Here is a 27,092-nt window from a genome sequence, read left to right on the forward strand (position 1 = left end):
ATATATGTGGGACTCTGTCATGAAGAAGCAATGTTGAATGTGGAATAAATGCTCTTAGTACAGAGCAATCCGTATCTTCCTTGGTAGGGCTGGTGATCTTCTGCACTGTTTATATTCATGCCAAGTACTTTCTTCTTTTCTTGCAGCAAAGAAAACCTGTGCTGAGTCAGATTTCACTTGTGACAACGGGCACTGCATCCCAGCCAGGTGGAAATGTGATGGGGAAGAAGAATGTCCCGACGGGTCAGATGAATCAGAAGCAGCATGCAGTGAGTAGCACAAAGTGGTGATTCTCAGACATGTTCTATTATCAAAGCACAGAGAAGCTGAAGCTGTTATTCCCAGCACTCGCAGGATAATCTGTCAATTTATGCTTGTGGTAAAACAAAAATTACAGACACAAAAGATTCAGGTCATTCAAATCACATGGTTTACAAACTTTCAAATGTACCTGTTTTTCAGACTGTGATACAGGCAGTGCTGTCTAGTCTGGATTTCTGTCTGCAAGGGAATTGTAAACATCCTGAGCTGCTTGTCAGGCTCTTGATCAGCAGCAGTACAAGAAGTTTCACACTCACCTGGGATCAGGCTTTTGGAAACTGAGATTTGGTGTTTTGAATGGTAACATATTGGGATTTATCATCACTGCAGACGGCACTTCTGTTATTTCAGAGAAGCTTTGCAATGCTACTGCATTGCTCAATCTTCATTTTTTATTTTCCCTCTGAGAACAAATGAAAAAAAGCAGCAGATGAAAGATGAAGAATGTAGAATAACTAAAGCTGAGAGTAAGTGTGACAGATGTTACTGCAGGTAACACCCTTTAAAAACCCAGTAAGTAAAAAGAACATTCTTGATTTTCATGTAGTGCATTTTATCATGTCCTTTTGAGGAGGCCCATTTGTGCTCCACTGTTCTAGAACTGTGAAGAGCTGTCTGATGTTGAGTTGAAGGGAATCCCAGAGATACTGAAATGAAAATACTAATATATAGACTTATTTGTGTGCTTATTTATATCTGCAGATTTGTTCTTGCCAGAGCAAGAAACTAGTACAGGCCATTCTATTGAATTTCCAGTCATGTACTTCACAAATATTCCCATGAGTCAGAAGCAGTGTTGGAGGAAGTATTTTATCAGATCTCACCAGACTGGGGTACATAGAGGACTTCAAAATCAACTATACTTTTATTTTTAATCCTAGTACCAGTCCTACTTTCTCCCTAATTAAGGGAGATGAATGCACTTCTCTTGCATAAAATGAATTGAATCATTTTTGCAGCTGCGTACAGGCTACAGAAAAAAAATTACCTCAATAAATGCATTAACATATTTATGTACTGTATTTGTTGGTCTTTCACCCTGCATCCTCCTTAGTTAAAAGCTGTCTCATTAATGCTACTTCCACTACCTGATTGTCTGGAGGGGGGCTGAATAACTAAGCAGCTTCATTTGCTGCAGTCTCTGCCTGCAAATCTCGTGTCAGAGGCCGTAGCACAAGCTGGGGATAGGCCATGCAGCACTGAGATCCCTGATGATTTCTGTTAATCATCTTCCATTCCTTTTCTACCCATTTCACCTTTCATTGTTTCTCCTGCTTATTTCATCCTCTGGGGAAATCAGCCTTAAATCTTAAGTATCACAAAAGAAAGTTGGCCTGAGCCTCAGATTGTTATCATACAGGACTGCTGTCCTCAGAGAAAAGTAATTTGTTCAGATTTTTGTGATTTTTAAAAAAAAATTTTATTCTTTTTTTTTCCTTCCTATTTAAAACTTTCTGAAAGACCAAAGTCTATGTTTCTCTGGTGGTTCTTCAGTTCAGAAAAGTTAGATAGCCCATGAAACACCTTCCTGTAATACAGGAAGAAGTTTGTTCCTGTTCTATTAAAGAAACTATTAAGGAGTGTTGGGCTTTCCTTGTAATTTGGCCCATTTCTGTAAAAGGCCTGACTCTTCATCTGTGTAAATCCTATTTAAGATGACAGAAATGTAATGACAGAAAATGTAGTGACAAGCAAAATACACAGATGGGCATTCCTGTATGATACTTCTCTCCAGTCCCATTTTCTTTCTCCCTGATGAAATCAAGGCTGGACTTTCTTCCTGTGTCAAGAGGTGACTGCAGGGCCTGTGATTGTCTCATTTTCCTGCTTAGAATGCAGCACAGCCCTGTGGAGGGGCCTGCCCTGTAGAGCTTCCCTAGGGAAGGGACAGGCTGGGAAATAGGAGATTTCTCACCTCTGTTAAGATCAAACTGCTTTGTAAAATCAATGGTTTCAGACAGGCCACATAATTACCAGCACCTCTGCCAGGATCTGGGGTTATCCCTCAGTTAATGCAGCACTGGGACATTGTCCATAGTCCATTCAATCCAGAGAGTTTAAGAGCATTAATAATGCTGACTGCTGCATTTTGGGAGTACTTCCAGCTTAGAATGTGGTGAAAACAAGGCTGTTCCTCTCAGCATCTAGCCACTTGCTAAATGGCTTTTTATCTTCTGAATGCTTTTCTGGTGTGTTTGTAAATACAGTTTGTGCTCTCTTATTGGCAGTTAGAGATGTCCTGTCCCCATCTCTTATGCTTGATTGCAGGTAACAGTTTGTGGGGTTTGGTTTGGGTTTGTTTGGGTTTTTTGGGTTTTTTTACAGAATCAAAATTGCACTTCGGTTTTTCTGTTTCCCCAGTCACTGAAGTTGCTCAGCTTTGTACCTAACAATATCCGCTCTAGGGACGTTGGCCATTCCCAGGTGTTCAGGACTCCATGACCTGTGTCCTGTTGGATTGGTGAGAAGGCATCACAGCTGGCCTGATGTCTGCTGGACCTGTGGTGTCTTCACCTTTTCTACCATTCTTGTAATTATTTTTCTAACTGTTCTTCAGGCCACTGAATGTGTCTGGGAGGGGTGGCTGTAAGGGGATCTCATGAGTCCCACTGAATCCTCAGCTGATGAAATTTCTAGGAGTTCTCCCTGTTGGGGATTTTGGTTCTAGTTAAAAGTTGATTGGTTTCTAGCATAGACTGATTTCAGAGGAGATGGTTATCCAGACTTTTGTTTTGAAATGAGTAATTTTAAATAAGAAACTGCTTATATTTCTTCATTTTTCTGCAAGGCAGGTCTCTGGCACCTGCAGAAGATTTTTGGTGGCTCACATGTACTCTACATTGGAGAACCCACCACGTCCAGAGCCCTGGCCCTGTTTTTCATTACTCTCACTAAAAGCAGCCCAGTGTGGCTTGATGATACCCTGGGGCTGTGGTGCAGCCACTGCTGATACACACAGGCTCTGCTTATGAGCATGGAAAGATTCCTCACCTTCTCCTTACCCAGTGTCTTAGAGCTGAGAGAGGGGGAAGGGAAGTCATTTTTCTGACTGAGCTAACAGAGACCTCCAACAAAATGAATGTTATCCACCTAATGCTGTTCCAGCACAGGTACTGAATCATTCTGCTTTTTATATAAAAAGGAAATTTTAAATTTCCCTCTGAAGGCTTTAGATTATTTAATCAGTGACTTTAACAAAAAAAAAAGTCTCAAGAGAAAAATAAAAACAAATGCTAACAATCGGTAACAACACTGATGGGAACACAAATTAAAGGGATAGAGCAAGTGAAAATGTAAGCTGGCAAACTCTTGCCTTAGGACATTGTATATATAATGAGATCGAGGAATGCAGAGAGCATAAACTCACCACTTATTTCATTTTCAGATATGTGACATTCTTCTGGTTAAGAGCAGAAATTATTGTACAGAAAGGTACAGGATGTTAGAGTGTAGGATGTTAAGAGGAAGAAAAAGAGGCTGGGAAACCTTAATTCATATTGCATTTAATAGGGGAATGATTTAATAGGGCAGGTTTAATAAGAAACAGCTCTGGAAATAGATCTTAAAATGGAAGTAGAATATAAAATCAAACCCTGAATGTTGGTTTGAAACACAGCACCAGTTCAGGCACTTCTTTCTTATTTTGAAGTACATGTCATGAGTGGTTCAGGGAGATGTATCCAAACTTGACAGTTATATTTTTAATGGGTATTTTCCATGGTCCCAGGCACTCTGTGTGTGCTGATCTCTCACAGTATTGGTCAGTTCCGCCCTCATCTCTTATTAAATTGCCCAAATGTAAAATCCTGTTGTTGGTAGCATTGATGGTATTGTTCAACCCCAAATGCACAATCCTCTCCCAGCTCTCTGTTCAGCCCAAAGGATATTGCATCTCTATTATTCTTCTTTGATGCAGATCTCCTGCATGACTGAGTGGGTTTGGTGACATTACTGTGCTTTTGTGGAAAAGGACTTAATAAACTGCTCCCTGCCCTTGGAAAATTTTTCCTGGAGAAGGATGGAGTGTTCCTTTCAGGGCATCACATACACTGGGCCATTGAATTCAAGTAGGGAAAGAAAAAACTAGGCCAAATCAGCCAGGCACAGCCAGATACCCAGTTTTAGGACCTGGGGCAGTAAAGAAAGACCTTTTTTTTTTTTTTCCTTTTTTCCCCAAGGTTAAGAGCAGATCTGTTGGTATAAAAGTGATAATATGCTGGGAGGTTGCAAATGCAGTGGAACATGTAAATTAGGGGCTGTTCTGTTGGAATAATCTGTTAGAGATCATTCAGGGAATTGAATATGGTGATGTTAATGTCAGATGTACAGGTGTGCATTTCAACAACACTCCAGCTGCACCAACTGGCTACAGCAGCATAAAACACAGCCCTGTCCCCCTGGCACTGTCCCTGCTGGGCCTTTGGGAGCACTGCTGAATTGCAGCAGCTGAGGACCCCATCTGCAAATAAAGCAAATATAGGACAAGGTGCTGGATGTGGAAACACTTTTAGAGCCACAGGGTCCTCCCAGAGACAAGGCACAAAAGCGGCAGTCTCATTTTCCAGGTGCCCAGACTGGTTTGTAGGGCTAGTGATGAAAGCTTTGATTTGTCAATGTGATTAAATTTATTGAGACAGAATGAAATGAAAACAGCCATGATCATCTCTCCATGAAGTCATGGAATAATTTGAGACAGAGGTTCATCATTTGGACCTTTGGGAGTCATCTAGTCAATTCCTTGTTCGAACTGGACTCCTTTCCTCATGTTTGACCACCCCTATTAATGGAAAAAATTCTTTTATCTTGTCAGACTTTTCTTTGTTGCAGCTTGTGTCTGTCACCTCCCATCCTGTCACTGTGCACCTCAGAACAGTCTGGCTCCATCTTCACTATTCCCTCCAGTTTTGGAGTGGAAGGTAGCAAAGATATCTTCGTTTAACCTCAAACAAGTGCTGGTCCCCCAGCCTCTCTCTGATTTCTGATTATTTTGTCAGATAATTGGCAATGATGCAATTCTGTAATCAGGATACAGGTTTTGCTTTGTTCATTCACTCCTGTCAAACCTTTATCACATCCTAAAAATAACTTGAACATTAATCCATGTCTCAGGTTTTAAGCACTTACCTTCCAGGTCTGCTTTGCAGAGGGTTCCAGACTCCTGAGAACTCCTTTTCCATGGGAATGTTTCTGTCAGCAAACCTATAGTTTCCTGGGCCTGGTGGCTTAAAGTTCCTTTTATTCTAAGTGTATGTGGTTCTTCAAATTCCCACAAATGGACTTTTATCCCTGATTGGACCATCCCATCTCTGCCCACTGCTTCCCAATTGCCTCTGGATCCACAAACGCTGCACCTGCCTGGAATTGCCTCCAGGTGTGTCCTGACTGAGCAACAACCCTAAACCAACCTCAATATTCCCACAGGATCCTCAGGGACCAACACGAGGAGAAGTTTTTGACGGAGTAAGGAATCAAATCCACTTTTTCTGGCGTCCTGTTCCTTTTCTTGAAGCGTGAAATTATTCTTTTTACATCAAAGGAAATCCAGCAAACTCAAAGCTGAGCAGTTTATCCCCAGTAGTGGGATAACTTTGTCTGTGGCTCGTGGGCAGTGAATTACATCTCCTTTTTGATGATGATTACATGGCTTTGGTGAGCTCAGCATTTTACTTAGCTAAAGATGTAAATGAATTTAAGATTTGTAATGATTGTGCTGTAATTCTGCCAGTGCTGAAAAGTTTTAAGTAATACCTACTCAAAATGTGTTTTTTCCTTTATTGGAATGTGTTCAGAGCTTAAGTTTCAGCAGTGACCTTTGCAGAGGGCTGACCAAGTTCTGTAGGAAAACCAACTGAAAAAAACTACTGGGTCTGGTGTGATGTTTGCATTGTTCTGTTCTTGGGCAGTGTTACCTTGTGAGGGAGTCCCTTTTTCATGTAGCATTGTCTGCTTGGACACTTGCAGTGTTTCCATCCCCCAGATCGATTCTGAGCTTTTGCTTGTTGACAGCTACAAAGTTTAAACACCAGCATTTAAACATTTTCCCTATTGGCCTAATGCCTTCATGCAGTTTATAGACAGGAGAGGTAATAAAAGAGTTGGATGCTGCCTTTTTATGGCTACAATTAATCTTGCAGTTATTTCAATAGGAGAGAATAGCAGGAAAATGAAAGTTTGAGTGTGTGAAGCTCTTGTATGTGTAATTATTTAACAGGCTAATAAATTGAACTACTAAAAGCATAAAAGATTTTCAGAAATCTCAAGAAGCTGTTCATTGCTGAGTGCTTTTGTTTTTTCCATTCTCTTGCTACTTGCTTTCTGGAATTCAGATTACCTGATTTTTATATTTATCCTTTTGTTTGTTTATTGAGGGAAGGATGCAGGAATCACAGTTGTGTAACTGTTATGGCTGATGTGAAAAGGAAATAATTTCTGGGAACCAAAGGCAAAACATAATTTGCAAATTGAAATGTTTTAACTGAATGAAGTAGTATTGGCAGTGCAAGAACACAGACAACCTTTTGTCCTTTTTTAAATGGGTGAATTATGGTGTGAGGAATATAAGTGAATATCAAATGACTTTATCATAATGTTACTGACGTTAAAATAACTTCTGCATTTTAGTATCAGAATGAATTGTATGTTGAAGCTGGGTTTCCTTGTTCTACCACCTTTTCTTTGGTGGGTATTTTTCCTGTCTTTCTCCATTCCTGCAATTGTAGGATCCTGTTTTCATTCATTCCCACTGAAATCTTCTGCAGTTTTAATAAGGGTCTCATGACACTCCATCCTGCTTCCTTTAGGATTAGGATCATGATTAAGACTGGTTTAATATGCAGTCTCTGCATGCTTTGGTGGTTAATTTCTGTAATTTAAGCCTTGCAGTGGAGCTTTTTAATGCCTGCAGTGCTTTCAGAGAGATTGTGCTCTGGGGTGAGGGTCACAGCCAGCACTGCCTGCACGTGTGAGAGTGGTGTCAATGCTCCCTGTGCCTCTGTGGGATGCCCTGAGAGCCTTAATCAAGGCTTGGCTTTAGCAGCAGCTCCAGCCTCCTTTCTAGGGACACCGTGTTCATGACTGTATTTGAAGTGACACATTTCAGCTCACCTGTTTTGTGTCTTGTATTTTAACCTATTACAACGCATTATGAATCCTTTGCTCTAAAATGCAGAGAGCTGAGTGGCTTTGTTACAGCACACACTGGGCTCATGCCAGTTCTTGCACCCTTTTTCTGGCCTGTGCTCATCATCTTACCCTGTCACTGGAGCTCTCTAGGTTGTATGAGACTGTGATTCTCTGTTTCGGCAGAGGTTGCAAACATAACCACACTTCTTTTTTTCCTGTACAGGGATTAACATGTGTAACATGTTTGACAATCTGTTTAATTTTTAGCTACTGTGTGTGTAAAACCATACATGTGTATTGAGAAACGGACATAGACACACAGAGAAAAGAGCAATTGGTCATTCAAGTATTTCACCAGGTATATCAGCCCCATGTGGAGTGTGACTGAGAAATTAACATACTGAATTCCACTGGAATTTGCATTGCTGCTTCACAGTTCCGGCCTCTGGACATTTTGCAAGTGTCAAACTTGGAGCTGAGTTGTGAGAACCAGCAGGGATACTTGTAATGAAGTCAAGGTGTTGGTGGTAAGGGAAAGTCTTTTCTTCCCAGCCACGGGTCTACACATCAGTGTTCTTGTGCAATAGCCCGAACACATTCAATTAAAATTGCCGTCTAAGCTGCCTGTTCATCCTCTAAAAGAGAAAACAGGTGGGGGTTTCTTTGTATGTATATAAAAGATGAAATGTTCACTCTGAGATAAGAAACACAATTATTTAATAGCACCAGAGCCTTTTCAGACTTACTTTCTTTTGCACGTAAAAGGGTGAGGACATACTAGAATTAATTAAATCTATGCTTGTCTGCTGCATCCTTTTTTTAAATTTTTTCTCCCCTGAGTTTTTCATATCCTCTTAGTTCCTTTGAGCAGCATTTCACTTCTCAATACCTTTAAAACCTCAGAAGAGTTGTCACTTTAGCATGGAGAAAACAGCATCTCTCTCCCCTTGGTATGAGCCTGGACCTTGGTGCAGCAATGTCCTCACTGTGGCCATGCAGGTGCTCCAGGAATGGGCTCCCTGCAGCTGCTGGGGCTGCTGGAGCTGGGCTGGGACACTGCACTCAGCTTTTCCTTTGTGGTAGGAAGTTTTGGGAAGTCCTACATGCTGTTTGTTTTATTCAGTCCTTATGAAGTGAAATACCAATGCTGCACAATCCTCAGGCAAGCATTTAATTTTAAAAGTACAGACGTCAGGAAGCAGGAAAAAGTGTTTTACAGTGAATTCTGGCAGTGTCCTGGAGACCTGTATAGTTTTTCTTTCTATGATTTTATCACTCATCTTGGCAGGTTTCATTATGTTTGCTCATCAAGCCACCTTTTGTGCCTTTATTTTCCCTTGTGACAAGGAGCACTTTTGCGACCATAATCTCTTTTACAAATAGATCTCGTCTCAGTGCTGCTCAACTCCTTTATCCTTTGTACAGTTTTGTCCCCCTAGCGTTCTGTGGGGCTTTTTCCTCTCTGTTTTGATTAGAACTGAAATAATCTCTGTGCACAAGAGAGCGAAAGTGAGCCTGGGAGGAAGGAAAATGAAGGAGCAGCTGCTGATGTGGAGGCTCAGGACCCCCTTGGGGCTGTGCTGGACTCACTGAGAGCCTCGTGAGGGGCTGTGGCTGTGTGGAGCCAGCCCAGACCAGAGGTGCTCTGGGAGCATTCCCCCTTCCCAGTGCTCTGGGAGCATTCCCCCTTCCCAGTGCTCTGGGAGCATTCCCCTTTCCCAGTGCTCTGGGAGCATTCCCCTTTCCCAGTGCTCTGGGAGCATTCCCCCTTCCCAGTGCTCTGTGAGCATTCCTCCTTCCCAGTGCTCTGTGAGCATTCCTCCTTCCCAGTGCTCTGTGAGCATTCCTCCTTCCCAGTGCTCTGGGAGCATTCCTTCTTCCCAGTGCTCTGGGAGCATTCCCCCTGCCCAGTGCTCTGGGAGCATTCCCCTGCCCAGTGCTCTGTGACCATTCCTCCTTCCCAGTGCTCTGTGAGCATTCCCCTGCCCAGTGCCAGGGGGACAGCCTTGCTCCTTGATCAGCCATGGAATGACAGGGAAGGAGCCACAGGAACCCCCTGCTCTCATTGTGCTGGAGCATCTGCAGAAGTGGAGCTGCCTCCGCTGGCCCTGATGTCCCCTGAGGTTTTTGTTGGTGCTGAGGTGCCTGTCCTGGGCTGGCATCCACAGAGAGCACCCCCTGTGCTGACAGAACACCAGGGAAAAGGTGCTGCCTGTTCCAGTAATAGCCTGGCAAGGCTGGTAATTCCAATTCTGGACTCTTCCATATGACTCTGACACCTCTGACCTTGTTTTAATGATACTCCAGCTTTTCAGAGAAGGAACTGAGAAGTTTTTCTGCTGATCAGGTACCTGATAAGCACCTGATCTTGTAACTTCTGCTGTTCAGTTTTATTAAATATTTGATTGCTGGCATGCTTGGAAGCAGCATCTTAAGCAGGTTGCTTCAGCTGAAAATGACTGGGAAGTAATTAAAATAAAAAGCTATTTGTAAGATTTTCTTATCTCTTAGATTTCCCAAAATACACCAAGCTTTTGTATAGTGTATGTAAAATGAAAATGTTTTGTATAGTGTATGTAAAATGAAAAAACCCCACCCTGTAATAGTAGATTTAATTAAATGCATCTGTGAGGAAAAATTAAAGTGGGCTTTGGAAGAGGTAATTCAAATACCTCAACTATTATATCTCTAGTCAGATACAATGTTTTGGTTTTTACAAAAGAAAAGCATGTCCAAGCTTCTAATAGAGCTTTTGATTATTTTAATCAATGGTTTCTTTCCAGCTTGCACAACATGTTTACTTCTGAGAAACAGCAATGCTGTGGAAGATCACAATAGAATAATCTATGGTTTTTTCTCATAAATAAAGTTCTATTCTGTTTCCATAATTACCTGTTATCCGATGTGAAACCTGGAGAAATGGTTCCTGATTCATTATATTCAAGCCAGACAGTGAACTAAACAGCTTAAAGAAACATTGTCACCCTTAAAATCATATTTTTAAGTTCCTTTTTGCGCATAACTACTCTACTACAAGCCCATTCTAAATTGTTCTTCTGTCTGATAACCACCAAGCATTTAAACCAGCAACTCAAGTCATGATTTGTAATTTCAGCACCAGGACATGCTTCAGAAAAGTGGATCCAACACGGGTTCTGTAATAGCAGTCCCAGTTTCCTTTGTAATTAAGTAATTGTGTTTGCAGTGTAATTAAGCAATTGAGTTTGCAGCAGGGCATTGCTGAAGGCAGTGGGGTTCTCCCCAGGCTGTGCAACTGCCTTCTGGCACAGAGCTTGTGGCTGTGCTGAGGTTCCAGGGGGCTGGCAGAGGAGTTTGGTATCCGAACACACTCAAGTAATGGAACTGAGGAGTAGCAGGGGGAGTGGAACAGAGATTACAGTGGGGTCAGAGGGGTCCCTCATCTGACACCAGGTGTGATTTGAGAGTTATCCAGAGAGATTTGTATTAACAGTTTCTGTACATTTGGCAAAAGCAGCCTCCCAAGGTGGGTGTGAAGAAGAAGAGCGTGAGCAGGAAACACAGGAGGATGCCCAGTGCCAGGAGCAGGGTGAGCAGCACGTGGGGCAGCACTTCAGGTAGGAGGATGAGGGGAAGGGCTGGTCGAAGCAGGAGCCTGGTGCCAGTGGTGGAGGACACCTGGTTCTGCCCTCTGTGCTGAGACAGTGGTGGAAATGAAGATATCTAACATCTTACCATAAAGTCCTGGAGCTGCAGGCCTGGTAGTCAAGAACCCTGGGTTTGTTTTGGCTGCATTTGTGGTGGGGCTGTGGGTGACTGAAGTGCTTAAAAGCATCATCATCTGCAAAAGAACTGATGTCATTTTCTCAAGGCTGATGCTGTGTCATCATAACTGGGTGATTGGACTATGTCTGATTATATTCCTCGTTGATAGACACCAGCTAATAATAGGGCTATAAGTTGTGATTGGATTTTTCCATTGAGTTAAAAGTACTCTTATTGGCCTAATTTCTTGCCAGGTTTTTTTGTTAACTGAGTAAAAGTTGAGCACGTGGGACATTTTAAGTTGACTGTTGCTCCTTCACAATCTCTTACTTAAATTTTTCATCCACAACTCTCTAGTAAGATACTTTATTAAACTGTTTTCCGAGAAGTGTAGGTAAAGAGTAAAGCCTAGATGTTCCCAAGTACGCCAGGAAATATCTATAGGATGCAGACTGAGACTTCTGAAAGAGATTGTCAGTGTTTAAATGCACTCTTTGGGGTGCTTCAGTGTAGGCAGCAGCTTCTAAGGCAAAAGCTGTAAATTAATGGATTCTAGGAAGCAATTCCTTTTTGCAGACTCTCTTGTAGTGATAGTTGGAAAGGGGGCATCTGGCCATGCCTGTGCTTTGCTAACATGTGTACATGCATCAGTAGCTCAGTGAAGGCACTGAGGTGCACAGGCTCTGACAAAAACTGAGCTTAAGCAACTTCTTCAAAACCATCCGTGTGAATGTTAAAAAAAAAGAAAAAAAAGTGGGAGTTTGAAATCAGTGTAGCCTTTAGGCACAGATCATCTCTCCCATATGTGCCCTCAGATTTTGCATCTTGCTGTTCTACTGCCATAGCTGGATTTTATTGTCCTGAAATTTAAAGGTCACTTCAAACGTTACTTCCAGCTGCTGTTAGAGGGGGACCATGGATTTTGGGGCTGTTGAGAAGTCAGCCCATCATTGCAGAATGACATTGTCTCAGTACCAGTCATCCTCCATTGCTTGGTGTGTCTTGAACTATTCCTTGTTGTGCTTTGGGAGCTGGAAATCTTCACTGAGAAGGTTTAGAGAGAAGTGTTTAGGCAGAAGTGTGTACCAGGATAATGGAGAAAATTGAGAATTTTCATTGTTCTTCTTTTTCCTTTCTTTCATTGTTACACTGTGGAGGTGTAAACATTATACCTTGCTTTGCTTGAAATGCAGATTTGTCCTTTGAAATGATACTTGGAATGCAAACCAGAAGAAGTAACAGATCTAAACTGCTGGTGGCCTCAGATCAGTGGTGGCCTGAATTCTGAGCACAGTTTGAGTCCTAATGCACAAGATTTCTGTTTATTTAACAGTGGCCTTTGCATTGTGCTTGTACATAACAAACTCCTCTCCACCCCTCTGAGTTCTGCTTTACAGTTTCTTTCCACAGAGTACTGAGCAAGGAATTTCCATGTTTTTCTGTTTTCTTTATGAGATTGGAGCCCATGATATTCTCAGCATATGGTATGAAATATTTATTATTGTTTTTAAAGGTTGATTTTAGGAGACAGTCTGTGATGTGACTGCATTTAGTAACATAAATGAAAGTCCTTTTCTTTTTGCATATATTTAAGAAGCTATGAGGAATTAGTCATGGTGAGTTCTAAATACCAGGGAGACGACCACTATGAAAGCATTTCAAAAGGAAGTAGCTGGAAGCTATAGAATGATGTTTAGAAAAGGCCAATTTAAACTAAATAAAAATGTAATCCCTGTTATACATAATAAATGAAGAAGAAATCTCTAAAATTGTGTAAAAGAATTAAAAGAAAAACATGTCTGGGATTCTGGTTCCTGCAAAAAGTGTATTCAATTATTATGCAAAATCAGAACCGTGGGGTCAGTTCTTAACTTTACATAGCCTAACAACAATTTTGCATATTCTTCTCCTTCACTTGGATTTTTTTCATTCATCTCCTATGGTTTTGGTTTGGAAAAGCAGTGATTTTTCCAGAGTGTGAGGCAGCTGCCACTGGAAGCTGTCGTGTAACTTATGTTCCAGAAGGAGTGAATGTGTCCCTATCTGCTCATCAAATATTTTGAGAACAAGGGCTGATGTTTCTGGCTTTCAAGACACATTTTCTCTCCTCCTGAGCCAAATGAAAAAATTTTGTAGTTCATACCCACACATGTGCTGACTGACTTCCCTCTGTACTGTAATTACTTCAGCACTTTCCCAAACTCCAGAGATCCTGAGAGATCAAAACAGGCTGGATGGAGAGAGTGGAGAGGTTTGAGAGGGGAAGGAGGAGCAGCAGCCTCAAAAGAGTGATGGTTCAGAGCATGGTTAAGGCAGCCAAGGATGACACAAGCCAGTGCACACAGCAATGGATGCAGAAATCTGTCTTTAAAAACACAGTTACTACACATGGAGCTTGAGCACATTGTGTAGAGTGCAGGGGTTGTCAGCTAAAACCAAGTTAAGAGCTGGACCTACACAGGAGAGAGACTGAGCTGGCCAAGTCATGTTGCTCTGTTGATTAAAAATCAGCGAGAGCACCGCATGTCCTCTTCTGTAACAGGCTCACAGAGTCTGTGTTTGCTTTTCTGTGTAACCTGGGTCATGGAGAACCATGTACACCTGGGTTCTGTATAACCATGGGCACATGCTGGAATCTGGATGCTGGGGGGACTTGTAGGCAGGTTTCATATTTTGTATGACCTGTATTGAAAATGTAATCAAATAATACATTTGAATATTGTTATGAGCACACTTCTCCAGGCATAGTCACTGAGGATATCAGGGTCTTTTCAAACATGAGGAAAGGAGGGTTTTTTTGGGGTGGGTTTTTTTTGTTGTTGTTGTTTTTTGTTTTTATGGGGGGTTTTTTTTGGGTTTTTTTGTTTGTTTGTTTGTTAGTTTTTGTTTTTTGGTTGTTGGTGGTTTTTTTTGGTTGTTTTTTTTTTTTCTGATTTAATGTGGCTACTCTTGTTTTAGATTGACGTTTTTGTTGGTTTAAATTTTTTCAGCCTAACACAATGAAGTACTCTTTAGGTATCCAGACATTTTTCATGCTTCAGTTGCTTTTTAGGGGTAATGCAAGAGAATATTTCCTTCCCATTCTGAAGGTTATATTGGTTCAGCTCAGCCTTTGTATTAATTCCAGCTGGGGATCATGAGAAATGTGTGTTGCTCTAGGACTAAACTGTAATTGTGACACGGATCAAAATCTTTGCCAGGCTGTTCTTTCCCTCTCCTAAAGCAGATTAGCAGCCTGGCATCTGTTTTCTTTGGGGAAGATGGCAGAGATGCCCAGAGAGCAGAGGAGCTGCCTCACAGCTGCCCTTTGTGCCTTCAGTGGAAGTGCCTGAGCTCTTGCCAGCCATGCCCTGTCCCTGATGTTGGCAGCCAGGACTGGGCCAGTGCTTTGGGTCTTGAGACAAAGCTCCTCAATCTGCCAGACCCTTTCCCCTTGAGCTCTGTGTGCCTTCATTCCTGCAGTTGGCAGGTGGGAAAGACCTACTAAAGACAGCTCTTCTTGTCAGAGAAGGTTTTGGAAAGGTTGGGCACTCTGAGTGCAGTTATTTAAAGTTCTGACATCCCTCAGTCCCTCAAGTCTTAAGTGGCTGTGTAGGAAATTATAGCTGACCTGCATAGGAAATGAGGTGTACTTTCAACCTGAATGTCATAAAAATTACTTTATCTAGATCAAGTACCATCTTACCTACTGTACAAGTGGCAGAACTTGGTCTCAGAGATCTATTCTGCTTCTTTTAGTTATGGTAGATTGCAAAGAAAGTCTTCCTGCTGAAAGCATTAAAAAATCATGTACCAGCCCTTAAGAACCACATTATGCTCTATTTCTGTGAGCTTTTCTCCTGCTTGCTCTGTGAGTGGGATTCCTGCAAAGTAAGTTCAATCACTGAGTTAGCAAATACTTCAGGAGCACCAGAAGTTGTGAATTTGATTTCTCTTCCATCCCTGACTTGTATTCATTCATGTCCTGGGCTTGATTGACTCTTTGGTGCATAAGAGAGTAAGAATTCCAATTAAAAGTTTGCCCAGTTTCTTCATGTGTGGATTCTCAGCCAGTACAGGCTGGGCTTTTGATGCAGCCTTTCCTTCAGCAGACCATTCTGCCCTGCCATGTATTTTTAGTGAAGATAGAAAAATTCCCCTCGAGGTATCATATATTTTTGTTATTTTATTCAGTTTGGCCACCACATTTGGTTACAAGGACAGAGAAGCAAATTATTGTGGGGAGGCATTAATTGTATATGGAAACTTTGTTTCTGTAGGAAATTTGTGTAAGAATCCAGATATTGAGAGTTGAAATTATTGCAGTCTTGGGTACAAGGGGGAGTTAGGTAATCAATTCATTGAATAAGGAAAGTCAGAAGCAAGCATGAGAATTTTGTGGCCAAGTATAGGAAGGAATGTAAGGAATTTCTTTAGCTTTATGAAAATCCATATAGTGTGACACTGGTCAGTGAGAGTGGAAGTACAGGCTGCAGTGGCAGAAACTGAGTAAATACTGAAAGTATTTCTCATTTCTGTTCAGAAGGAAGAGAAAGAAGTTACATTTGTACATTTAATGACATGCCTGCTACTCAACAGCAGCTATTAAAGGTTTGGCTTTTAAAGCAAGAGCACTGACAAACTCTCATTGAAGGACACAGCCAGTCAGTTTTCAGATCTGTACTTTTTTTTTTTTAGAACTCACATCACTGTTTTTTGCAAATGTTGGAACACTGGTGGAAATTTCAGTAAGTTAGTAAAAGCTGTATTTTTAGGGTGGTTTAAAAGGTTAAACAGAGTGCAGTACAGAAATTGCTGTAGAAGGTCTGCAGCCCAAACTTGGAGTTCCTGACTGCTGCAGCAATAACAATTCAGCTCCAAAGCTGTGTGTGCTGAACTGGCTGTTGTTAGTTTTGGACAAAACGACAGGGAACCTGATAATGGAACATAATGCATCAAGATTAAAAAAAAAATAAAAATCCGTGTCACCGTGTTAGGGAAAACAAGAGTTGTGTCACTTCTCAGTGGTTCTTGATTGAATCGTGACCTTGTTAATAAGATACTGTGAATGTTAATAAGCTACTGGGTGTATTTTGTCATATGTGATTTGACTTAAACATAAAGGTTAGAAAAAAGTATTTTACAACATAATTATGAGGTCGTGCTAAGCAAGCTGAAGAGCAGATGGTGAGAGGTGGTAAAAGACATGGGCAGGTGCTATAAAGTGGAAAGGTTATTAGACAAGGGGCTGTGAACAACCTTACAAGGCTCACATGATTAGAGTTGAAAAATAAAGCTTATTAGAAGGGTATTTGGCATTAGATTTATTGTAGAGAGGGTTGAGAGTCACCTTTATCAATTTACACCTGTCTCTTTGGTTTCATCACACAGTTGTTTCTTTAGCTTAGCAAGAATCAGCCTGATCCAGGAAACCAGATAAGAGAAACACAGATAAGATACAGCTCTTAACAGTAGTGGCAAATAAAGTGGACTCACTTGTACAGAAATCCTGACTGACTGAAGTCTTTAAGTCAGAATAGGTACCTGTCTTAAAGATATGCTGCTGTTTAAACACGGTGTTGATGTGGAGAATCAGCCTTTGCTGTGCAAGCATTTAATGGTCCTTAGGCTTTTAGACATGGGGAGTTCTCTCAGCTGCTGCACAGACCAGCAGTGATGCTCACAGTTTATCAGTGAAGGCATTTGGCCCAGCTGCTGCAAGGAACAGCAAGCTCTGACACTGGAAGAAATTCCACCTCAAAGTCATGGAATGCTCCATCCAAATCACTGGGAAGGAATTTTCAGGGCAAAAATTGTGTTGTTCAATTAAAGGAACTCCACAGGTGGGGGAGAACCACTCTTCTTTCTTCTCCCCAACCATGGATCATTATTTGAAGGTCACAGAATCACAGATTTGTCAGGGTTGGAGATCATCCAGTCCAATGCCTCTGCTGAGGCAGGTCACCTGGGGCAGGTAACACAGGAACATGTCCGGGTGAGTTGGGAATTTTTCCAGAGAGGGAGACTCCACAACCTCCCTGGGCAGCTGTTCCAGCACTCTGCCACCCTCAGCACAAGGAAGTTCTGGAAAACGTCTCCAGAGAAAGTCATAGGTGTCAAGAAACCTTTTTTTCTGTTCTGTGATCTTTGGAGATGTGTTTTTCTGAACACATGGAAACCAGGAGAAATCTTTGAGAGCTGCCAGGTCACACTGATAGCAAATATAATTGGGGAGATTTTGCACATCATAGTAGCTCCTCACCTGATTTGTGATTGATGGCAGAGTTTTCATGGAGTTAATGAGTAGAATGTTAATGAGTAGAAGCTACCCAATATACATCTATGTAGACTATCATATATATTCTATCTATATCTATTATATATACTTCTTTTCATCTCTGATGTGCACAGAATATGCCCAGAGATAAAGAGGCACTGTGTTTCAGGTGGAGGAAGCTGTTTTGGCATGTTTTGCTGCTGAGCCCCGTTTGAAGTCGTTTTCAGCCTTTCAGGATTGGGAAGCGACAGTCGCCGTTCCAGCAGCCTCTGTTGTCTGAGCTCTGGCTCCTTCCCTTCTGATCAAAAGCACTTGGTGAAAGGTGCAGCTTGGATCCTTTAAAGCATCTCATTATGGGTTATATTTAGAAGTGTGAAGAATATATTATTAATTACAAGGATGCTCCAAAGCAAAGAAGCTGTTTTATCCATGCCCTTGATGAACAGAAAAGTTCCTGTGCTGAAGGAAGGTTATGCAATTAACAGTATATTCATTAGGAGTTCATCAGATAGCAAACTATGCTTATCTTCAGGATGGTACTGGAATATCTGACAATTTCCTAGTTACTGCCTAAGTGATAAGGAAGAGCGAGAGACAGGAACTGCCAGCTCCTGATATATAAATTTTTATAAATTTCCTGATTATATAAATTTTACTGTCAGTAAAATTTATATAATACAGTTTACATATCTGTTATATACTAGTTTTATATATATATATATATATATAATATTTTACATCTCAGTTTACAGGGCAAGTACTCTCTTGCTGCCTTGCTGGAAAGAACTGGAGGTGGAAGTTGGCTCCACATATTTCTTGGTTGCTAAATGAGCACAGTGTATGGATATTGTGAGGATCCTTCCAGGTTTTTTGCTCTCTTTTGTTCCCACAAAACCCCTCCTATCAGGGCAGCTGTCCACTGGGTTCATCCAGTAGCATTCTGGATATTTGCTTCCACCTGCTCAGTATTCTCAAATCCACTCTGTGCACTGGGCCTGTGAATTTCTCCAACTTAAGGGATTTTTGTCATTATTTTCAGTATTTACAAAATACAATATTTTTTCTGTCTTCAAATTCAGACTGGCATGTGGTAATCGGATTTTGCTAATTGTGTGATAAAGTCAGGTGAATTCTTTTTTAAACTATGCTTTAAAACCAAATTTTGAGTCGAGCATTAATTTGCTTCAAAAGAAGTGGAGAAGTCAAGTGCCTAAATATGCCAGAATATGTATGAAATAAGCTGCCATCTGGAATTTGCTTCTGGATTTGTTGTAATAGAGATGGAGGAATCTGGGATGCATATTTTGGGGCATTCTAGAAATTAATATATAGGAAGAAAAATAGAAAAATCTGTCCTGGTGCTGTGCTTAGCTGCTTGTATAAGAATTTGACAAGTGACCAAGGTGATAATGTCTGATAGGCTTGGACTGAGTGAGATACAGCCCGTGGAGAGAATGAATTATTTTTAGAAACTAATTTTTTTAAACAGCTCAAGGTCACAGTGCCAACAATTTGAAGAAAGCCTAGAAAACTCTGTCACTTTTATCTATAAACTAAAGCCAGTCAAATAACATTTGAGTCAATAAAAAGTAAATTTGTCCCTTTTCTAAAAGTATCTGTGCAGAAATGGTTCCAAGATGCTTTCAAACTGCTGCGTTACAAATCCATACAGGGAGGGATGATTGATTTCTTGTGTGCTGCAATCTGGAGTATTTTATCACTGAATCTTTAGTGGAGAAAGTTGATGTTGTTAAAGCTGCAATGTATTTAGACCCAAAGCCTGGGAATAAAGCAGGAAGCATTATTGGATCAGGACAGATCAGGAGAATATGACTATTACCTGTGTTTCTGTAGAGATCAGTTTCTTTCCACGGTCTCTGCCAACTCAGACCAGGAGGGATGGGCTTTGTATCAAGGGTGGGCTCTGGTGTGCCCATGGGATGCCCAGCTCATGGGAATTAGGCACACGATGACACCTGAACAGGTGACAGAAAACCTGTAATGAGCCCCATTTGGGGGGAGGCTGGGGCTGTTCCCCACCTCTGCCACATCCCAGGGCTCTGTTCAGCAGCTCAGCACATCATTTATCACCTCTGTGGCTGCGTGAGAAAGTTTTGGTTGTTCCAAGATCTGTTTGCCCACAAGGCTCCGGAATCCCCGATCTCAGGCAGGGAACAAGTTTTCCTTTCAGAAGTTGCATTTCCCGGGGTTAATTAGCTGACTCCTATTCATGCCCAGCTTGTGCCACCGTAACCTCCTGACTCTCATTTCTTCCTTGACTCTCCCCTTTCTTCCCGGAGCATGTCTGTGTTTGAACTCTGCTGATTCCCAGCTCCTTTGCTACCAGTGTGTGCTGGGTCAGCTCTTACCCTCGGGTGTTTTATTCTCCTAAGGCTTGCCTGAATCACAACTGCCTTAAAACATCACGCATCACTAATCAAGGGGGGACACAGTGGCTCATGATAGGTTTTTAAAGGTTGTTTATAGCCCGACTTAGTTTTCCACAGGAGGCATCCCTAGAAAAAAGCAGAGATAGAGAATTGGTGTTGAGAAACAAAGCTCACTCTCAACCATGCCAAAGATTGGAGTTCCATTTGATTTCTGGGCTAAAGGAAAGGCAAAATAATTTTTTCATTTTATCCCCCTTTTTTTCTTCTTTTTCTCTTTTCTCCCCTGACCTCCCCCATTACTGTTAATACAGAAGGGAAGGTAAGGCTGAACTGCATTGCAACTGGCAATGTGTACATAGATTGACAGGGTAATTATTGATGTAGACAGTGGTGGGATGGGAGGTTTGACAGGACAATGTTGTACATCACTCTCCTTCAAACAAGCTCTAGAAACAATAGAGTTTAAAGAAGATGTTCTGTTCGGGGTAGAAAAAAGCAGAGTATTTTTTCTGACCTTCTTAAAGTCATGTCATTGTTGGATTTTTTTTAAGCTTAGCTTTTGATTGAGCATGAAAAATGCCTCTCACAAAAGGGAATATTTAATAGCTTTTCTATTAGAAAACTATCTCTAAAGAAAATTTTGAGTCCTGGGTTTTGCTGGCAGGCCTGGGTGTTTGCTAACTACCAAAGTCAACTGTCAGTTTAATATGAAACTGTTTGGGATCAGCAGTGCACATTGCTGCTTTACTTCTGCCAGGAACAGGTTCTTCTTCAGCTGCTCTGGTTTCTTATTTGGATGTTTTCCCTGTGGTTTTCATTAGTATCTTCCTGCCTCTGTGCCAAGCTAAGGGCATGACCAACTGGTCCTTGAGATGAGAGAAAACCACCAGTGAAGAGAAAATAAAATTTTAAGTAGTACAAAGTGATCTGAAGAAATCTGATGTGGAAACTCAGGTTTTTAGTAGCCAGAATAATGTCTTAGACACACAGCTCCATTTGAAGGCAAGTTCTGCTCTGGTTTAGAGGAGAAGAGAGAAAGGCAAGAGGGTCTGGTGGTTTTACAAGGAGGGACCATGTTAGGGTTTTAAGCATCTCTCCATTTTAATTCCAGGGTCAATTTTGGATTTTCCTCTTCCATCAATCAAGAAGACATGCAAAGGGCCAAAGTTGGTAGAAACAGGGGACAAAGTTGGCAGATGGCATCTGACTTGAGTTTATCAAAATCCCCTTTTTGCTCCTCTAAACAATGAGGGCTGTGCTTCACTGTCATTAAGCAGAGCTGTCACTACAGGGCTGTATTCATTTCTTCTCTGGATTAATCTGAGGAAATGTTTCTCGTGACCATATGGCTGTGGTGTCAGGAAAGATGAGAAAGTGGCATTCCGAGGTGGCACGTGGCTCCTGGGCTCTCCATGGCTGCACACTGGGCAATGATGCTTCACTCAGCTGGAGCTGGGCTGCACCAGCCTCATTCTGTTGTTCACATCTCTGCCTTGCCCCGTGGAGTTGAGCTCAGCTCTGCAGCACAGGTGTGGTGTGCTCATGGTTATTGTGTATGTTGGTGTTGTCCAAAATCTGAAGAAAATGGTAGCAAGGAATGGAGCTGGAATCCCGGGGTTATCCTGTGTCTCATTCAGGTTTATTGAGGGATTTGTGCATCCCTGACCAAAGCAGTGCCTCGAGGCATTTCCCATCAGAGCCATCAGGGCACTGCTGATCATACAGAGAGGGCTGGATGGAGCAGAAAGGCCAAGGCAAGCCAAGGACTGGCCTTGAGGGATTGCTGACAATATCTGTGGAGTTGTTCAGTTTCCCCTGGAAAGGCAGCTTTTGTCTCAAGGTGCTTGGGCATAAAAGCTGCTTTAGGGAATGAACTTTTGCAGAGAGTTCTCATGTGTGCAATGGCAGGTAAGGAAATGTCGTTTGTTTGGGAGCAGAGAGCCCTCACTGTATCATGTGCATCTCTCTCATGCCTAATCACCTGTCATGGTCTCTTAGGAACTGGTTTCTCTGTGCACAACCAGAGCTGACAGTGGGGGAATGTCACAATGTGTTCTACAGACACCAGTTAAAAACCCACTGCTGTTTTACAAGCACTAGATGGTTAGAAAATGGAATTTAATGAGGGTCAACAGCCTTATATCCTCACTGCTGTTAAACATCTGATCTTAGTAAATTCTGACATTTCAGATGTATGACCGTGAGGACCATTTTAAAGGCAATTAAAAAGCTTTCTGATTCCTACTGAAAGTATCACAATTTTCCTGCAGTTTGAGACCAAGAAGGATCATGTAATCATCCAGTTTGACCTGTTTACCATGGGCCATTGACCTAGATTTGGATTTACCCAAAACAAACAAACAAACTGACTTCAATTTAAAGACTTTATTTCTCAGCAGCAGGGCCTGTTGGGCACATCAGGCAGAGAACAGAAGTGCCATCAGAACAGTATCTGGAGAAGCTCTCAGATGAACTAGGTGAGATGTGCTCAGATGATCACAGCAAAAGAACATTTGCTTTGTTTATAGGAATAGAAAATCAGCTGAAGTCCTGTCAGTCAGACTGAGGGAAGGAAATACTTTGTGTAGCCAAGTTTGATGGTAGTTTTGACTTTTGAAGTGGATGAGTAAGACATAGGAATCGAAGATAAAATGGTACACTGGAAGGCCAAGACTAGCAGTCCTTTCAGTGCAGCTTGGTGTCCTGGACTGTGACAGTATTCAGGATTCCAGGTGTGCCAGGATGGCTCTGAACCTGGGGTTCCTCCTGGCCCATGCAGGTGGTTCATGTTGTGAGACATCATGGAGCTCAGCTAAAACCTGATGCCATTTATCTGTGCAGCCTGCTATAGAGGTCTCTCACCTCCTTGCACTGTGCTCAAATACAGTTTATATTACCTATTAAAACTATTGGCATGATCCCAGAGAATCATTTTCTTACTAGAGGTTGTTTGTAGTGTCTGTGCTTTTGGAACACACTCTTCCTATTAAAGTTACCTCACTGTTACTCTTACACTGAGTCTCTGTTTCAGTAATTAGGATTAATCCTGGGATTTTGAATTTGTGATTATTTCACTCTGATGTCAGAGGTGGTAATCACCAATGTGCTAATCTGCACAAAAGCAAGGTTCCTGCTACCTATCTCTTTTAGACAAGCTGAACCCTTTGTGTGCTAAGCTTATTTTCTCCCTCCAGTTTCAAGGTAGAGAAGAGTTGGAGTCTCATCAAAGACTGCTGATACATGGTGTTATAAAGGAGCCCTTCTTACTCGCACACAAGAATGGAGTTAATAAGGGCTACACTATGCAGTGCAATGGAGGGAAATCTGTGCAAATCCTCTTCTGTAACCTGGGAACTTATGAACATAAGTCATCATCAAACAAAAATCACACCACTGAATCCAACTGTTTATCAGGTGTATCAGTTGTTAATACTGTTCCTGACATTTTACAGATAGTTCCTTAGTCGCCTTTCCTAATCTGTCTTTTGAGTTGCTTAATTTATGTTGAAAGTTTAAAGGCAGTGTCTATAAGGTAATGATCTTTTTGTTCAGGAAGAATAGATTTTTCACTATTTCTGTGCCTTTGAATGCTGCCTCAAAGGTTATGGCACATCAGCCTGTACTCACACTCTCATAAATGTAGAGTCAGGTACCATCAGTTCAAGCTCCCAGGCCCTGGGAATTGGTGTTGTCAGTGTGCCCCAGTTTGACCAGAAGAGTTTCCTGTGGGAGCAGATGGATGGGGAGGCTGCTGCTGTCAACAAAGGCGTCATTGCTGGTAGGTTGGTCTCATTCCAAGTGTCACTGCTGTAATCTTAATTCACTTAAGCCACTAATCATGACATTTGTTTTGGCCTGGGCTGCTTTCAGCTGAAATGGTAGAGTTGCTTGTATTTTCTCATGATCTCAAGTGTATGTGTAATAGAGATATGGTGAACAGCCCAAGTACTGCTGCTGGATGAGTTGCACTGGCTTTTGTAGAAGTTACAAGTTCATGTAAGTCTTGCTATCCCAGCAGGCTGATGCTTGTACTGTGTTTCTTTACATGACAGGAGGGAAATTCAGTGCAGCTCCTGACCTTAGTGGGAACAATTCTTTGATGAGCATTCCCCCCCATAGTGTGTTCTGTCTCTGGGTATTGCTGATGCACAGGTTCAAACTCAAGCACCCAGTGAAAGCTGAGGGATCAGGGGAGTCCCTGGATGCTCACAGTGCTCTGTGCACCAGGGCCAAAGAAACTCCCAGGACATGGGAATTATCCACCATGGACATTGCTGTCCCCACACAAACACTCCTGATCCTGATCTCACAAGGGAGGCATCAGGGAGATCAGAGATAACAAATGTGATATAACACACCTTATAGAATCACACCCAGAGTCTGATGTGTCTTGAAGGGTTGAGTAAAGTAAACTAAAACTGACCTGTCCTGAGTGAGCTGGTGGTGAATGGGGTAGAGGCCAGTGTTCCTCACACCCATCCACAGCTGGGAGAAAGAAGGGGCAAGGGAAGGAAAGTTCCAGTCAGACAAACCTTCAGGTGTGACAATAGTTTAAGTCAAAAGATGGATTTTAAACTGTGTTTCTTATGCACCTTAAATACTTCAGTGGGAAACTTTGAGTTGTAAGTCATAGTGTGAGTGTAGACTGGGATATACATTCATATATACACACATATATATAAAGAACTGTATATGCAAACTTGTGACTGAGATTTTTTCTGAATCACAAATCTTCAGTGATTGAGAACGCTGAGTTCTGAATTTGCCTAAGCCATCTCTGCCTGTCAGCTCCCCTCCTCTCTGCAGAACAGTTGCTCATTTGCCAGTTTGGCTTGTTTTGTCTGGAAACAAACTGGATTCTGGTCCTGTACTTGAGCAGGTATGAACACTTACTTTGTTCTTGGTACATTTCTGAGGCGGTTCTGCCAGCTGTGACAAAAGATTGAAGGGCAGTGTTTGAGGAGGAGAGGTCCTTGTTAAAAAACATTCCTTTTAAAAAAAAAGCTGACAACGTAAACCATTGCTGAAGGAAAGAGGGAGGTAGGAATTTTAAGTTCCATAATAAAAGAAGTGGAAATATTTGTGGGAACAGTTCATTGGCATAGCAGAAAAAATTAAATCATTTTAGTATTGAGTTTTCTCCATTGTAGAAAAAATAGTTTTGGGTTGGAGCTTCTGAAGAACCTGGGAAAACCACATGGGGCAGTCTGGAGAGGACAGGGAGTTATTTCAACAGAGATAGAGGAGCTGTTCAGACCTGTAAGATGATGTATTTCCACAAAGGGCGTTCTTTTCAGTCTGCTGATGAAAAGTCTTGTGGGTTTCCCACCAGTAGAAGCCGCTTAATTGCATTTTGTGTATGCTCTTAGAGTACCTGTTTGGTGAGAACCTGACAAATGGTCTTCTGAAAGTAAATCAATTTTGTTTTCTTGGGCTTTCTTGAATATACATGATGTCCGGAGCCTGAAAAGCACAGCAGTGGCACAAGAGGAAGCAAACAGTGGGGCGCCAGTTAGGCTCTATGGTTCTCTGAAAGACTTTGTAGCCTCCTATAAAGAGAAAGAAGAATGTGCCATTGGCGGTAGTGAGTAAATGGAACCTTCTTGTCTTCTTTGCTCTTGTCTCCTTATAAATAAACCATTGTTGTCCATCCTTGGCATTTGCAGTTCATTGTGATAAATTGGTCTTGATGTGTCTGACATTTCAACCAAGTTGTTTAATGGTGCTTTTCTGAAAAGGCAGATCGTGCTATAACTCGCCCTGGTCCAGAATGCATCCAGGGTAAGAAGAGCACTCACCATCACACACAGCACTAACCCTTTCCTTTCTGACTGCACAAAGAGGCAGAAGGAAGTAAAACATTTTGGTCACGTCAGCCCAAGAGGCCTGGGTTTGTGTAAGGCATGCACAGAAACAGAAATGTTAAGTCTGGACTGCACTTGCTGAAAGCCTCTCTAATACTAATGTGGACAACAACATGGACTCCACTTGCATCTGCAGCCTGTTGGGGAAAGGGGAGGAAAACACCCAACTTGCTGAAAATGCAGGTGTGTTTTCACCAAAGTTTTGTTTGTAGTTTTGTGCAAGATCTCCTCCCTGTCACCTGCCAGTGCTTACAAGTCATTGGCTTCCATGCAATAATTGTTTGGGTGCAGAAACCACTGGAATGCAGAGATTCAATGAACTGTGACCAACAGCAGCTTCTCTTGCTGCATCCCTGAAAGTTCAAGCTTTGATTTACATATTTTAAATGTCTTTAATTATTCTGTCAAGGAGATGATTAACACAGAGATTGTTTTCCATAAATAGGAGCCTTCTGTTCATACCTTACCAAACCTTTCAGCTTCCCAAAGCTATTAAGCATCTGCCCACAGCAGCCAAGCAAAAGTAATGCCCATACTTTAAACTGTGACCAATAAGTAACATTTTGCTGATTAATGATCCCAGTGTGTGGTACTGTTTTATGATTATATTTCATCTTCTTCAAAATCAGGTGTGTGGAACATGTTCCCACCTGTCTTGACCCACTTGATTCTCAATGGAGAATTACAGTGAGGATGGAAGACCTGTTCCTCCTTGGCATTGAAACAAATTCTCCTTTCCATCACCATTGCCAGAGCAAGAAGAACTAGAACAATTCGGGGGGAATGTGGACCCATAACCTGATTAATAAATGTTCTGCAATGTTTTTGGTATCCCAATGTTCCCATTATGCCAGTCCAACCCAGACCTTACTGCAGCTGGGCAGTACAAAGGGAGGGATGGGGACACAGGACCTGGCCCGAGTTGGCAGATACACTGATCCTGGTGAGGTCTTGTTGGGGAGCCTTTCCAATGTTTTTATTACTAATTTTCTGGAAAAATAATCCCAAAGCCTAAGCGAGGATCCCATTTTTCCTCCCTCCTGTAATGCAACATTCATAAATGTTATTTAGGTATGCAAGTGAGCAAATTTCAACAGAAATGCTGTCATGCCTCAGGGTTATAAAACTTCATTACATCTGTTATTAACTGTCTGTCTGTGGCAGGACCTAATTTTTCTTGATGTATTGGTTGCCCACAGCTTCTTGAAACTGCTTCTTATAACACTTCAAGGCGCTAAGACAGAGAAATGCAGGGATTAAATGGCACTGCTCTCCAAATGGCTGATTGATGCTTCGGGGCTGTGAGATGCCCTTTCACTGCCTCCTTGTGTAGGTGGAAGGGGAGGTATAGTTTTCATCCTCTCTCTCTCAGCACTAGGGAAACTGACTTTGTGT

General features: G+C 41.9%; 1 protein-coding gene across 1 annotated transcript in view; it reads left to right on the forward strand.

The window, feature by feature from the left end:
• Positions 1-27,092, forward strand: part of LRP8 (LDL receptor related protein 8) — a gene marked incomplete at its 5' end in the record, with an annotated part of 170,039 nt that overhangs the window by 104,542 nt on the left and 38,405 nt on the right. Inside the window, one exon of the mRNA XM_083868076.1 lies at positions 147-269. Coding sequence (XP_083724202.1) covers positions 147-269 — 123 coding nt within the window. The remainder of the gene's footprint in view (positions 1-146; positions 270-27,092) is intronic.

The sequence above is a fragment of the Zosterops lateralis genome (assembly GCF_965231275.1).
Source record: "Zosterops lateralis genome assembly, chromosome: 9".
NCBI classification, from domain to species: domain Eukaryota; kingdom Metazoa; phylum Chordata; class Aves; order Passeriformes; family Zosteropidae; genus Zosterops; species Zosterops lateralis.